General features: G+C 56.1%; 1 protein-coding gene across 1 annotated transcript; it reads right to left on the bottom strand.

Moving 5' to 3' along the window:
- Window positions 1-2647: 2647 nt before the first annotated feature.
- On the bottom strand, window positions 2648-12824 carry MPO (myeloperoxidase). The gene is made up of 12 exons (XM_056127754.1): window positions 12740-12824; window positions 12521-12614; window positions 11768-11943; window positions 11408-11531; window positions 11151-11280; window positions 10859-11065; window positions 8936-9254; window positions 7424-7584; window positions 5436-5691; window positions 4834-5004; window positions 3549-3786; window positions 2648-2891 (listed from the first exon to the last, which is right to left on the bottom strand). Exons 1-12 carry the CDS (start codon window positions 12813-12815, stop codon window positions 2684-2686), a joined length of 2160 nt encoding a protein of 719 aa, XP_055983729.1. The 5' UTR covers window positions 12816-12824; the 3' UTR covers window positions 2648-2683.
- Between the last annotated feature and the right edge of the window lie 319 nt (window positions 12825-13143).

Below are 13143 nucleotides of genomic sequence, written 5' to 3'. Positions count from 1 at the left end.
GGCATGTGTCGGGCCCTGGGTTCCACCCTTAGCACCTTGAACCCCACCCCCCCCACACACACCACCGTCAGGTATGGTCCCAGCACCTCTGCCAACTCGATAATGCAAAAATAAGGAGGTAGGAAGGGGAGGGAGGGATGGAAACAAAGAAAAGAGAAGGGAAGGGAGGAGCGGGAAGGGGAGGAGTCGTGCGGCTACTAGGAAAAGAAGCAAAGGTGGGGGCAAGAGAGATGCCTTGGGGGGGGACGGAGCACAGAGGGTAGGGCATTTGCCTTGCACTCGGCTGACCTGGGTTTGATCCCTGGCATCCCATATGGTCCCCCAGCACCACCAGGAGTAAGTTCTGAGAGCAGAGCAGAGCCAGGAATAACCCTAAACATTGCCGGGTATGATACAAAAAGACAGAGGGTGGGGGGCAGCTTGGGTGGTGCCAAGGAATGAAACAGGGAGAAAATCCAAACCTGAAGAATCCCTGAAGGTTAATTGAGCCCTTTGGGTCTCTGCTTCAAGGGTAGTCCCTGGAGCCTGGGAGGCCTCTGAAGGGGTCAGTTCTGGAATGTTCTGGAGTCGCTGTGCAATATATATTTAGGTATTCTTTAGACACCAGCAGCCCCCAATATGGTCCGCGTGGCAGAGCCTCAGGCTCCCCTGACTTGGGGCCTGAGGCCGGGAAGGGCCCAGAGACCAGGACCCACTCCAGCACTCACTTCCTTTCATTTTAGCTTTTCCCCTTTGAGTAGAGGGCCACACCCAGCAGTGCTCAGGGCTTACTCATGGCTCTGTGCTCAGGGATCCCTCCTGGTAGGCTCGAGGTGCCAGACAGGGTGTTAGGGATGGAACCAAGTCAGCCACATGCAGTAAGTACCCTACCCACTGTACTGTCACTTCGACCCCTCCAGCACCCACTTCATCAAGTCCCTTGATGAGCCCTTTTGGTCCAGAGGTTCCTGGGGAGACAGGATCGATGGCATTTCTATTGACAGTGAGCACTGGGCATCGGAGCTCTGAGGGGTACATGAACCCAGCACTAGCACACTGCAGGCTCCCCACGACCTCTGTGCCCTCACACTGTGGAAAAGTGGGCAGACAGCAAGACTAGTCAGTGAGAGGCCCTCGGCTAGGTTCCTAGGTCTGTCCCCTCGCACAATACAGCCACCTGTTCTCCCTGCTCTGGGGACCAGCTGCAGGCCTCGTCTGTCTCCTCTGTGCCAGGGGACCCTTTCATTTAGGATGGGCCTTCCTGGTACATCTCTGGCACATCTCCCACAGGACAGGGTTGGGTCATTGGACTTCCAGTGCTCAACACGGAGTGGGCTTGAAGCAATGATCTGCCAGAACAGTAAGTGGATGAAAGGCCTGGGGATCACACTCCCTGCCTCCTGGGGTGGGCGATGGATGAGGAGCGTCTATTCAGTGTGGCCTGGCTTCTAAGAATGGTCAACTGCCATGGGTGGATGGTGGTTCCTCGCTACCCTCATCCCTGGCTCAGAAAACAGAGGGCCGGAGACACTACCCAAGTTCAAGATCCAGAGCAAGCTCCACTGAAGACACAGACAGCGAAGACCCCCACAGTAGAGGAGAGTGTGGTACAGCAACACCGCATGCTTAAATCACAAATAATTGTGATTTTTGGTTGTTTTGTTCTGGACCATGCTTAGGCTAATCCCAGTGGTGTTTAGGGGACCATATGGTGCCTGAGAAAGAACCTGGGCCTCCCCCACGTGAAGCACACACTCAGCCCACTGAGTTACCTCTGTACCCCCTGAAACATAGTTATTAATGGCAATATAGATCATGTTATGTCAATTAAAGGGAAAACAAAAAAGATCCCCAGCAGCTGTGCTTTATTATCATAAACATCCGTTGCAAAGGGTTCCAGAGGACCCGCAGACTCCAACTCCTCGCCAGGCAGGCTCCTGTGAATCAGTAAGAGAACAGGATAAGAAAAGGGCAGCCACGGCCTGAGCCCGGCCCACCCGGGCCCATGATGTCACCACGAGCACAGCACGATGATGCTAACAGCCACTTCCCGGGGCAGCATACTGAGGCCTGTAGACCGGATGCTGTTTGGGTGTCAGATCTGCAAGCAGGACTGGGTCTGTGTTTCCTGCTCGTGGCCTGGTGCAGGGCAGGCCACAATGCTCCATAAGAAAGATGCACAGTGGATCCAAAGGGGCCTCAAAAGAGCCAGGATGGCTGTTTTTGGGTTTTCTTCTTTTTTTTTTCTTTTTGGGTCATACCCGGTGATGCACGGGGGTTACTCCTGGTGGTGCTCAGTGCCCATATGGGATGCTGGGAATCGAACCTGGGTCGGCCGCGTGCAAGGCAAATGCCCTACCCACTGTGCTATCTCTCCAGCCCCTGTTTTATTTTTAACGAGGAAGAAAACGAAAACTGCTCAAGGTTGAGCCATTCATTCCAGGGGACACAGCGAGCGCTGGGCAGAATCTAGTCTTCAGCCTGGAGATCCAGCTCCTGAGCTTGCTCTGCTGCCGTGTGCAATCTTAGCACTCCCGTAGATGGCACACACGCATAGCACACAAACCACACCCAGTGTATACACGCATCATCCTCCCCCACCCCCCGCCCTGTGCACACACAGGTAAGTGCGGCCGCGTGGCTGCACCCCGGTACGGATGGGCTTGTCTGGCGCAGAGCAAGCTGCGGGTCCCCCTACCCAGCCTTAGGCCTGGCTCCTCCAGGGTGTCAGGTCGAATGCAGGAAGTTGGCTGCAGTTGACAAAGTCCCGAGGGAAGGTGTTGGACATGAAGATGTTGTTCTTAGACACGGTGGTGATGCCTGTGTTGTCACAGATGATGCGGGGCAGGGAGATCTTGGCCAGGGCCTGCTGCTGCTGTTGGCTGAACACTCCTGGGTTCTGCCACCAGAACCTGGGGCAACATGGAGCGACACCTGGGCATTAGTGCTGGGCAGGCACCAGACTGCGTCACACCCCTCCAGAGGCCCCTCCCCAACCTGGGACCACGCCAGGCCTCTGGGTATCCTGGGGATCTCCAAAGTGGCTCCCTGCTAGCAGTACAGAGTAAAGCACAGAGACGCCCCCCCCCCCCCCCAGGGAGACTAAAGTGAGAGGGGCCCAGCCATGCCACGCCCTGTGCCCGGCCCAGGCTGCAGCCACCAGGTGGAAAGACACCCCATGTGGCTTCTAAGTGTCTCCCTGAGAAAACACCCTTTTCTACTGTTCCTGTCCAGGTGGGGTGAGTCCTGGGTCTGATAAACGTCAGTACACAGGAAACTAAAAAGGGGACACTGGGACACTAGGATGGGATGGCCCAAAGGTGGTGGACAGCTTAAGTGGCTGCACCCCAAAACCCAGGAGGAGTTAAGCATTTCTCTGTCTTCCTTCTTCCTCAAATCAGGGTTCCACATCCCTCCTTGCTGAGCTCACTGGGGATCTGCCTGAGGGTCCCAGGGATACCAAGAGGCCAGAGTCCCCTTTCCAGTCTTGACTTCCCTGGAGGGAGTTGGGGCTCCAGGGAGAGGCCTCCGGCACCTCAGTCTGGGCCCCTCGGTTGCTGCCTCCTCACCGATCTCCATCTCGAAGGTTTCGGAACTGGGTCCCGATGAGGCAAGCCAGGAGGGGGCCCACGCGGCCGTTTCTCTCCAGGGGTTCGGCCACGCCGCCCATCCAGATGTCGATGTTGTTGGGGGTGCCGTACTGCGCTATCAGCTTCCTCGCGAGGTCAAAATTCCTCAGCACCGTAGCCAGCTCGCCCACTGTCTCAGGCTCAGTCAGCCCGCAGAAGCGCCTCCAGGCCCTGTAGCCTGCATGAGAGCATGAGGGAACAGTGGTTGGGGCTGGGCCCCAGAAAACCCACCTCGACAGCACACCAAGGCTTATACTGAGGTGCTGAGGGGAGGGCTGGAAACTCTAGGGGACCCCCGAGCCCTTGGCTCAGGCTGGAGGCATGGCTGGTCTCTCTCTCTTTCTGGCACCAGCTGGCTGGCCCTTGTCCTCACAGCTTCAGGCCAGTCTGAAATTGTCATAACTCCTGCCAAGTCTAAAAGTAGGAACATCTTTTGTTTTGTTTTGTTTGGGGACCACACCCAGCGCTGCTCAGGGGTTACTCCTGGCTCTGCACTCAGGAATCATCCTGGAGAACTCAGGGACCATACGGGATGCTGGGAATTAAGTCTGGGCTGGCCACATGCAGGGGAAGCAAGTGTCCTACCTGCAATCCTATCACGCTGGCCCCTGAGAATAGGGCCATCTTATTGTCCCCCTCTGGAGATCTCAGAGTTGGGAGGGCTGAAGTATGTTAGGAAGCTCAGCCGTCCTCCCTTCCTAACTGTCACAGGACACAGACACAGGGGTTGAGCCCACCCAGGGCTTCTGAATCTCCTCAAACCTCCATTTCCTCCTGGGTACCAAAGAAGTGCTGATATTGGGGCCAGAGAGATAGTACAGCTGGGAGGGTATTTGCCTTGCATGTGACTGACCTGGGTTCAATTCCAGGCACCCCATATGATTCCCTAAGCACCACCAGGAGTCATTCCTGAGTGCAGAACCAGGAGTAACCTTGAGCATCGCCGGGCATGACCCGAAAAGACAAAAAAAAAAAGTTGCTAATACTATCTTCCCCTCGGAGCTAATGGAAAATGAAGCAAGAGGAAATAACAGCAAAAACAGATTTTTAGTGGTGGCTCCAGGCCTTGTTTTCTGATGGGGCCAGATGCACAAATAAGGCCCAGAGGAGCTGAAAATGAACTAGGTGGGGCCTGGACTCAGAGTTAGGTGTTCAGTGGGGCTGGAGGAGGGAGGGAACTTTGGATAGCTGGGACCTGAGTGTGGGGGGCTCTGCACGCCCTCACCTGGGAGGCCATGGTCCCGGCTGCGCTGCATGTTCAAGGCAGGCAGGTCCAGCCCGATCCTCATGACCTGCAGGAACAATCGCTCCCGGATCTCATCCACCACAATTTGGTTCTGGCGATTCAGCTTGGCAGGGGTGGCCATAAGGCCCCGAAGGATGGGGTCGATGCCACCTGGGAGAAAAGGCAAGTGAGCGTAAGGGGTATCTGGTTCCTTCCAGGAGCTGATCCTGGAGTGAGGGATAAGGGGAGGTGGGGTCTGGGGGACTTCCAAAGAGGGCTGGTCACATGCCCAAGCTGGTCACAAGGAGCGCTCAATGGGTGGGTTTCCATCCAGCGTGGAGATCTCAGGAGATTACACCTTTCAGGCCTGTAGGATTGGGGGTGCTCCTAATCGCTGGCCTCCTGGGCCACTGGGCCACAGAAAGGGGACAACTCCTTGGAAGCTGTCTGCATCTCAGCCATCAGAGTTAGATGCAGAAGCAGTTGGCTCACATCTCCAATGATGGAAGACCGGATCTCTCCCTCCAAGTCTCTCAGCAGCCAGGCCCACCGCCTGGCCCCTCAGCTGCCCACCTCCAAACTGCCCAGGCCTCGCCTCTCACCTTCCAGCACCACCCTCCAGGAGGCGAAAAAGACTTGACTGAGCGGGACTCGGGGGTTGAGCGCCACGGGTTGGTAGCGACTGTCCAGGCGGAACATGAAAGGTTGGATGAGGGTGTGGCCATAACGGAAGGCGTTGGTGAAGACATTGGCGATACGAGGGTCCACAGAGTCATTGTAGCCGCGGTACCTGGGCAGGTACTTCCTCATGGCCCTGGGCCCAAGCACCAGAGGCAGGTAGTCCCGGTAAGTGATGATCTAAAGGAAACCCACGCAGAGTGACCTCTCTGCTTGATGCCATTGTGCCCCCCCCCCCGCCCCGCCAGCCCACAGCGGCCACCAACTGCTCCCTCCCATCTATGACCACGGAACTGTGTCCTGCAGCACTGGATCTGGGCTGAGAGAGATGCAAAAAGTGGCATAAATAGAGCTCTACTACTTGCTGGTCAGCGATTAGCCTCTCTGAGTCCCAGATCCTCACTGTAAATCAGGCTAATTTTAGCACCTCTGCCCTAGAAGATCAAATAAAAAATACTTTGTTCATCATTGCAACAGCACCCTTGCTCTTGTGTTATTAATGTCTCATTTCTCCCAGTAGCTTGTAAACTCCTGGAGGGTGAGGGTAGTATCTCATTTTCGTTGAAATTATTCAGTGCCCAGCAAATTCCTGTTCACAGTGCAGATGAATGTATGTCTGGAGAAGAATGGGGGAGTGCAGAAAGGTACAGGGGCCACGCTGGATGATTTCCCTAGTGAGGAGAGAGGGCAGGATGCGGTCCCACTCTAGGTGAGATGTTCTGGAATTTCCTTTAAGATTTCAATGGCTCTTACTTATTTTTTTAGTATAAATGAAAAACTCATTCTTAGGGAATGCTTTCAAATACATGCTCAGGGGCCAGCATTATCCTGACACCAAAAGCAGACAAGGACACCGCAAAGAAAGAAAACTACACAACAAAATCCTTGATGAACAACAATGCAAAAGTCTCAAGAGTCTAGCAAAATGGGATAATACATTAGGCGGATCCTATATGACAACCAGGTGTGATTTATTCCAGAGAGGCAAGCTTGGTTCAGCAACATGGGCAAATGAATAAACATATATACCACCATAACAAAGGAAAGATTAAATTCATGTTATTCTATCAAATAGATAAAGAGAAAGTATTTCACAAGATTTGGCAAACATTTATAATCAAAATACTCCACAAAACGGGGATAGAAGGAACAGATTTCAACAAAGGTAATAAGACAAACCCATACTTCACACCATACTCAATGATGAAAAATGGGAAGTTTTCCTGTAAAAGCAGGAAGAAGATAAAGATGCCCATTCTTACTACAATTATTCAATGTGGTATTGAAAATATAAAACAGACTAGTAAGGCAAAAAAAAAAAAATCAGTAAAAGACAGGGCCGGTGAGATAGTGTAGTGGGTAGGGCACTTTCCTTGCAAGTAGCTGACCTGTGTTCAATCCCCAACACCCCATATGGTCCCCTGAGCACTACCAGAAGTGATCCCTGAGCACAAAGCCAGAAGTGCTCAGGCTCTGAGAACCACCAACTGTAACACACACACACACACACACACACACACACACACACACACACATACACACACACAAAATGGGGGATAGGGTGGAAATGGGGGAAAGGGTGGGGTGCTGAATATCAAAGTTGGGAGGGAAAAGCTGGAACTCTGCCAGGCATGAACCATGGTAGAGCCGTGTGGGAGGAGCCTGCAGTGACCAGGAGGGAGCAATGAACTGTTTACAGAACAGCTGCTCGCCAGCCTGCATTGTCACCTTCCTACGCCAGCCACTCTCAAAGGACAGGGGACAGAGAAGAGAGAGAGGAGGGCACCTGGGACGAGTGAACGGAGATAAGCAACTAGAGAAACTGAGGCTCCCGTGAACTAATTTTTCCAGACTCCTCGTGCAGTTAGCAAGGCTGCCTGGCCCTCGGCCTCCCATTGCCTAGGCTACCGACCTGGACCATGGCACCCACAATCTTCCGGGCCTCCTGGTAGAGCGTCTCTCCATCCCAGCGCGGGTTGAGCCGCTTGAGCTCTGTGGCCAGCCGGTTGTGTTCCCGCACGAAGAGCGTGTGCATGGACGTGAGCTCCGGCATCTCACTGGAGCGGGTGTCCCCTGGAGGAAGGAAGAGCTGCATCACGCGAAACGCCATCTCTGGCCCAAGCCAGGCATGCTCCCCCATCCCCTCCCCCGCCAACCCCAGCTGATCTCACTACCTGTCATACACAATGCGAATCCCCTTATAGAAGCTCCCCATGTGCTCCAGCCCACCGCACTGGCTTCTTCCTCTCTTAAGAGGCGCTGTGGGCTGGAGGTGCTCATTCAAACAGGCCTCTGAACTGACACAGAGCTTTTGACAGTCCTGTATCTAAGATCAGACTCCTTGCTGAGACGAACCATGGATATGTGTGTCTATTCTGTTTTGTTTTGTTTCTTGGCCAGCGATGCTCCACAGCTACTCCCAGCTCAGTGCTCAGGGGTCCCTCCTGGGGGATTATGCAGTGCCAAGGATCAAACACAAAATATGTGCTGGAGTCTGTTGAGTGCTCTTTCTCTCTCTCCCTCCCTCTCTTCCTTTCTCTCTTCCTCCCTCTTTCTCCCCCCACCTCCCTCACTCTCTCTTCCTCTCTCCTTCTTTCTCTCCATCCCTCTCTCCCTCTCTTTCTCCCTCTCCCTCTCCTTCCCTCTCTCCCTCTGTCTCTCTTCTTATCTCTCTCTCTCTCTCTCTCTCTCTCTCCTTCTTCCTCTCCCCCTCGCCAGCCCTGTCCAACAGAAGTCTCTGGACTGATGCATCAGCATCTATGCTGCCTTGTGTGAAGTCGCTACACGGGGAGGCTACTGAGCACTGGGGTTGCGGCAGATGCAATAGGGGAGCCTGAGTCTACATTTAAGTTCATTAAACTGAATGGAAACAGCCACGTGTCCTTAGCGGTGACCATGTTAGATAGTGTGGTCATGCTCCAGTCCCTCTAGTCCTTGTCCCTGGATGACTCAAGCCCCTTCTCTAACCAAGTCCAGAGAGAAATAGACAATAGGACAGGCCGATGGGCAGAAACTCCGTGGACATCCCTGTGTCTCCTTCTCTAGGTTGCCTGTGTTTGAGGGTTGGGTTTTTTTGTTTGGTTGGTTTTGGGGCCACACCTGACAGTGCTCAGAGCTTACGCCTGGCTCTGTGCTCAGGGATCACTCCTGGTGGTGCTCAGGGAACCATCTGGGGTGCCAGGAATGGAAAGCGCCCTACCCCACTGTACTACTGCTCCAGCCCTGAGGGTTGTTTTTCATTTTTTGTTTGTTTGTTGTTTTTCCTTTCTGGCCTCATCCAGCTTGTCACCAAGGCAACTAGATTAATACCACAAAGCTGGTGAGAACAGAAGCTCTAAATAGAATCTTGCTGCAGTACACAAGTCGGCTGCAGCGGGACCCCACCCCCCCACCCCGCGGCCCTCAGGTCCCCGGTGGCTCTCACCCGCCAAGAAGCAGGGGATGCGCACAGAGCGGTTGGTGAGCAGACAGGGGTCGTCATGCAGGGTGTCAAAGGGCATCAGTGCGCGGCCATTGTCCTGGAAGGCCGAGTTGACCTCCAGCAGCCCCAGATCGTTGGTGAGGTTGCGCAGCCGCGTGGCCACGTGGTCCTCACTGCCATACACCATGCTGGCGTCCAGGAAGGAGGTGAGCGCGTTGATCTGGTTACGGATGGTGATGTTGCCCCCTGTGCAGGCCGGGCAGGACCGGAAGAAGGGGATGCAGTCCTGCTGGTTGCTGATGCGGGGGTCATTGGGCGGGATCTGCGGCAGAGAATGGGACAGTGGCTGGTGAGGGCAGGGCCAGCGGCAGGATGGCTCCCTTGGTCCCTCCCCAGGGCTTTCCCCTTAGAAGCAGTATGGGGCCTTGAGAGAGAAGAGGAAACACTGACTCCAAAATGGGCTTCCCAACTTTGGGGGGCAGGGAATGTGGTCTGATTGTTTGTTTTTACTTTTTTTGGGTCACACCTGGAAATGCTCAGCGATTACTCCTGGCTCTGCACTCAGGAATTACTCCTAGAAGTTCTCGGGAGACCATATGGGATGCCAAGGATTGAACCCAGGTTGGATGTGTGCAAGGTAAATGCCCTATCTACTGTGCTATCACTCTGGCCCCGGTTCCCAACTTTGGAACTGTTTATCTCACTATGACTTAATTAAAATATATATAAATAAATAAAATATTAGGTGTGAATAAAAGGTAAAAGGAAAAGGCCCTCCCGTTGTTCATCGATTTGCTCGAGCGGGCCCAGTAACGTCTCCATTGGAGATTTTGTTGTTACTGTGTTTGGCATATCGAATACATCATGGGGGGCTTGCCAGGCTCTGCCGTGTGGGCGAGATACTCTCGGTAGCTTGTCGGGCTCTCTGAGAGGGGCGGAGGAATCGAACTCGGGTCGGCCATGTTGGCTGCGTGCAAGGCAAACGCCCTACCGCTGTGCTATTGCTGTGAATATGTTCAAAAATTTAAGAGTTGAAATAAAAAAAAAAAAGATTCCCCATGATGTCTGACCCTCAGGTCAGCCTTCAAGGAGGTCTCTCAAAGTCCACAAGGGACCCTGGTCAGAGGCCCAGCCAGCATAGCACCTCTCAGCAGCAGGGGTGACCATTAGAAGGCAGACCTGGGCAAAGCAACCCAGGGGTGGAGCTCAAAAAATCCCGGAAGTCCCCAGAGCCCCCTTTCTCCCCTCCACATCTGCACCTTCTCCCCAATTCTCTACTCTCCCAAGGGACTCCACTTCCTTTCCCGTTTTTTTTTTTTAGTGAGGGGTGTCGACCACACCCTGTGGTGCTTGGAGGTCACTCTCAGTGGTGCTGGGTTGGGGGCCTAACAGCACCTCGGGCAGAACCTGGGCACCATGCAAGCAATGCCTGGGCTCCACCACCTGGGCCACCTCTGGCCTCATTCCTTTCCTTTTTTTATGGCCTTTCTGCCCTGGCCCTTCCCGCGCCCACCGGCCCTGGATTTTCCCAGTCTGTTCTAGCCCAGATTCTCTTCTCCCTCTTTCTGCAGCCGTTTCATTCCATCTCAGTCCATTTCTGGCCTGCTCCAGGCACAGACGGGGTCTGGGCCAAGCAGGCTCTTGCTCATCTGTGGAAGATCAGACAGAGCACCGGGCACTATGGACAGGTCCCTCAGTCCCGCACCCCTCCAGCCTAGCAAAAGCCTGCAGACCCAGAGACTTGGGAGCCAGGGGAAGAGGCGCTCCTTGGCTTGGAAGAGGAAGCAACGGGCGGGGGTGGGGTGTGGGGGGTGAATGGGGTAGGCCTAGCTGATGGGCTGCGTCTGGGCTGGAGCCTGGGCTGGACACTCCCTCCGGAGCTGGAACGGGGCGCAGGGGAGGGTGGCCGGCGGCCCGGAGGGGCACCTTGAGCGGGAAGCAGGGCGGCTGCTGCACGCAGCTGATCTCGCAGTTGAGGCCCGTGAGGAAAGAGCTGCGGGCGGCGGGCTCGGGCGTGAAGTCCAGGTCGTGGTCGATCAGCTGCCCCCACTGCATGAACATGAGCGAGCGCTGCTGGTCGGGGGTCAGCTGCTCGTTGGGGAAGCGCACCACGGCGTTGGAGACGGCGCGGGCCTGCGGGAGCCAGGGCGTCAGGGCCGGGGCCGCGCATCCCTCGGACCGGCCCGGCCCGGCGTCCCGGGTCCGCCGCCGAACTCACCAGGGGCACCGGGAAGCCGCCGCGCTTCACCCCGGCCGTCCAGCCGTAGGGCAGCGAGAAGCCGTCCTCGTACTCGGCGGGCAGCCAGCGCGCAAAGGCGCGGTTGGAGGCGCCCAGCGTGGGGCTGCGTCTGCGGGCAGGGCCGGGCGCTGGCACCAGGGGGCGCTCTTCGGGGCTCGACGTGCGTCCGTCCTTCCCGCGGCGCCCACCCCCACCCCCACCCAGTCGCTCCTTCCCCGCCCTCCACTCGGCCGCACCTGTTGTTGCACTGCCCAGTGATGGTGCGATACTTGTCCTGCTCGGGGCACTTCACCCCCACGTCCTGGTAGGCGCAGCCACTCGACCGCGACAGCAGATTCAGCTGGGCGGGGGTCAGCACGTCTGCCAGGGCCAGGGAAAGCGGCGTGTGGGAGCTGCACCCCGTGCTTTCCTCCTAGCTGGGAAGCCCAGGAGGCTCTGGCTGGGGAGCACAGTCTGAGCTCGGGGGCGCAGCGAGGATGCTCCCTAAGGCTCCTGGAAGGAGTGGGGTGGAGGCGGGGATGGCGGGGAGGCGGCTGGGGTCACCTGGAGGGGGTGAGGATGGAGCAGGGGAAGAGGGGTAGGTGGGGTACTGGTACCCGTGACATTGAAGGGTCCTCGCCACAGGCTCCGCAGTTTCACCTCGAGCAGCCCCAAGGCCACATGCAGGTAGTCAGCAGCCCGCACGGCCGATCTGGTGGCTGCCACTGGCTGCTTGAAGTAGGACAGGAGCTCCATGGGGCTGACCGAGCCGCTGCGCAGCCGCTGCTTGATGCTGCGTGAGCAGGGGGTGCGGGAGTGAGGGACAGAAAAGGGTGAGGGGAGGCCAGAGAGATAGACAGCGGAGCAAGGTGCTTGCTTTGCATACAGCCCATCCCAGTTCAATCCTCAGCACCCAACTTGGCCTGGTGAGCCCTTCCAGAAGTGATTCCAGGGGTCCAGGCCATAGTACAGTGGGTTGGGAGTCTGCCTTGCAAGCGGGCAACCCAGGTTCAATTCCCTGCGCCCCAGGTGGTCCCCCAAGCCTCACCAGGAACAATCCCGGAGCACCAAGCCAGGAGAAACCTAAGCATGCCAAGTATGGCCCCAAAACCAAATAGGAAAAGAAAAAGGGCCGAGTCCCAGCGCCCATTCTCCTGAGCCACAGAAAGGAAGAACTTTTCCTATACACACAGGCATGACGGGCAGTGGGATGCGTGGTTTCAAAGGCGTTCTCATCCTCAGAACAGAAAGACTGACAGACAAACAGACAGGCAGACACTCCCAGCCCCACTCCCAAGTTCTCTCAGGCCTGTTCTTCCTCCCTATCTCTCTGGCCACCCTGGCCAGCACTGTCCCATGCCAGGGCCCACCTTTCCCGGCGGTCCTTGTAGGCCTTGTCCACGAGCCGCTTGGCCTCCTCCATGCAGTTCAGCACCACTGAGTTCTCCACATTCCCCGGCATAGCTGCCCAGAACAGGGGGCACAGGTGAGGAACAGACACACAGACCCCCATCAGAGCTAGCTGGCCGCCTGTGACAGAGACTGGGGCCCTCCCTGACCAGTCATCTCTCCCCAACTCTGGCCCTTACCTGAAGTGGCACCGTCAGAGGTCTGTGGCATGGCCAGAGTGACGAGGACCCCTGCCAGGGCCAGAAGCAGCTTCATCTCTGCAACAAGACCCTTCCCTGTCCAGGAAGCCCAAGCCCACCTTGCCTGAGAAGGGGTCCCACAAGCCCACCCTCACACCCTAGTCCCACCTCAGTGGGACTTGAGAGAGACGCCCTTGTCACCCCTGCCTCTGTTAACTTCAGTCACTCAAGGCCCCAGGACCCCAACTCTGAAGCTTATCTAACTCTTGGAACCCCTCCCAACTGAATCCGGCCTTTTATGTCCCAAAAGGTGGGGGTGGGGGGGAGGAGGGACGGTCCCTAGAGACTTAACCCTTTCCCTCTCCCCACTGAAGTTGGGTGCACACAATGAGGTCCTTGATATG

Source organism: Sorex fumeus, unplaced genomic scaffold (assembly GCF_029834395.1).
Source record: "Sorex fumeus unplaced genomic scaffold, SorFum_2.1 ptg000063l, whole genome shotgun sequence".
In the NCBI taxonomy this organism is placed as follows: domain Eukaryota; kingdom Metazoa; phylum Chordata; class Mammalia; order Eulipotyphla; family Soricidae; genus Sorex; species Sorex fumeus.
Note: the sequence above shows the minus strand (reverse complement) of the source record. Positions and strands in the feature narration are given on the sequence as shown.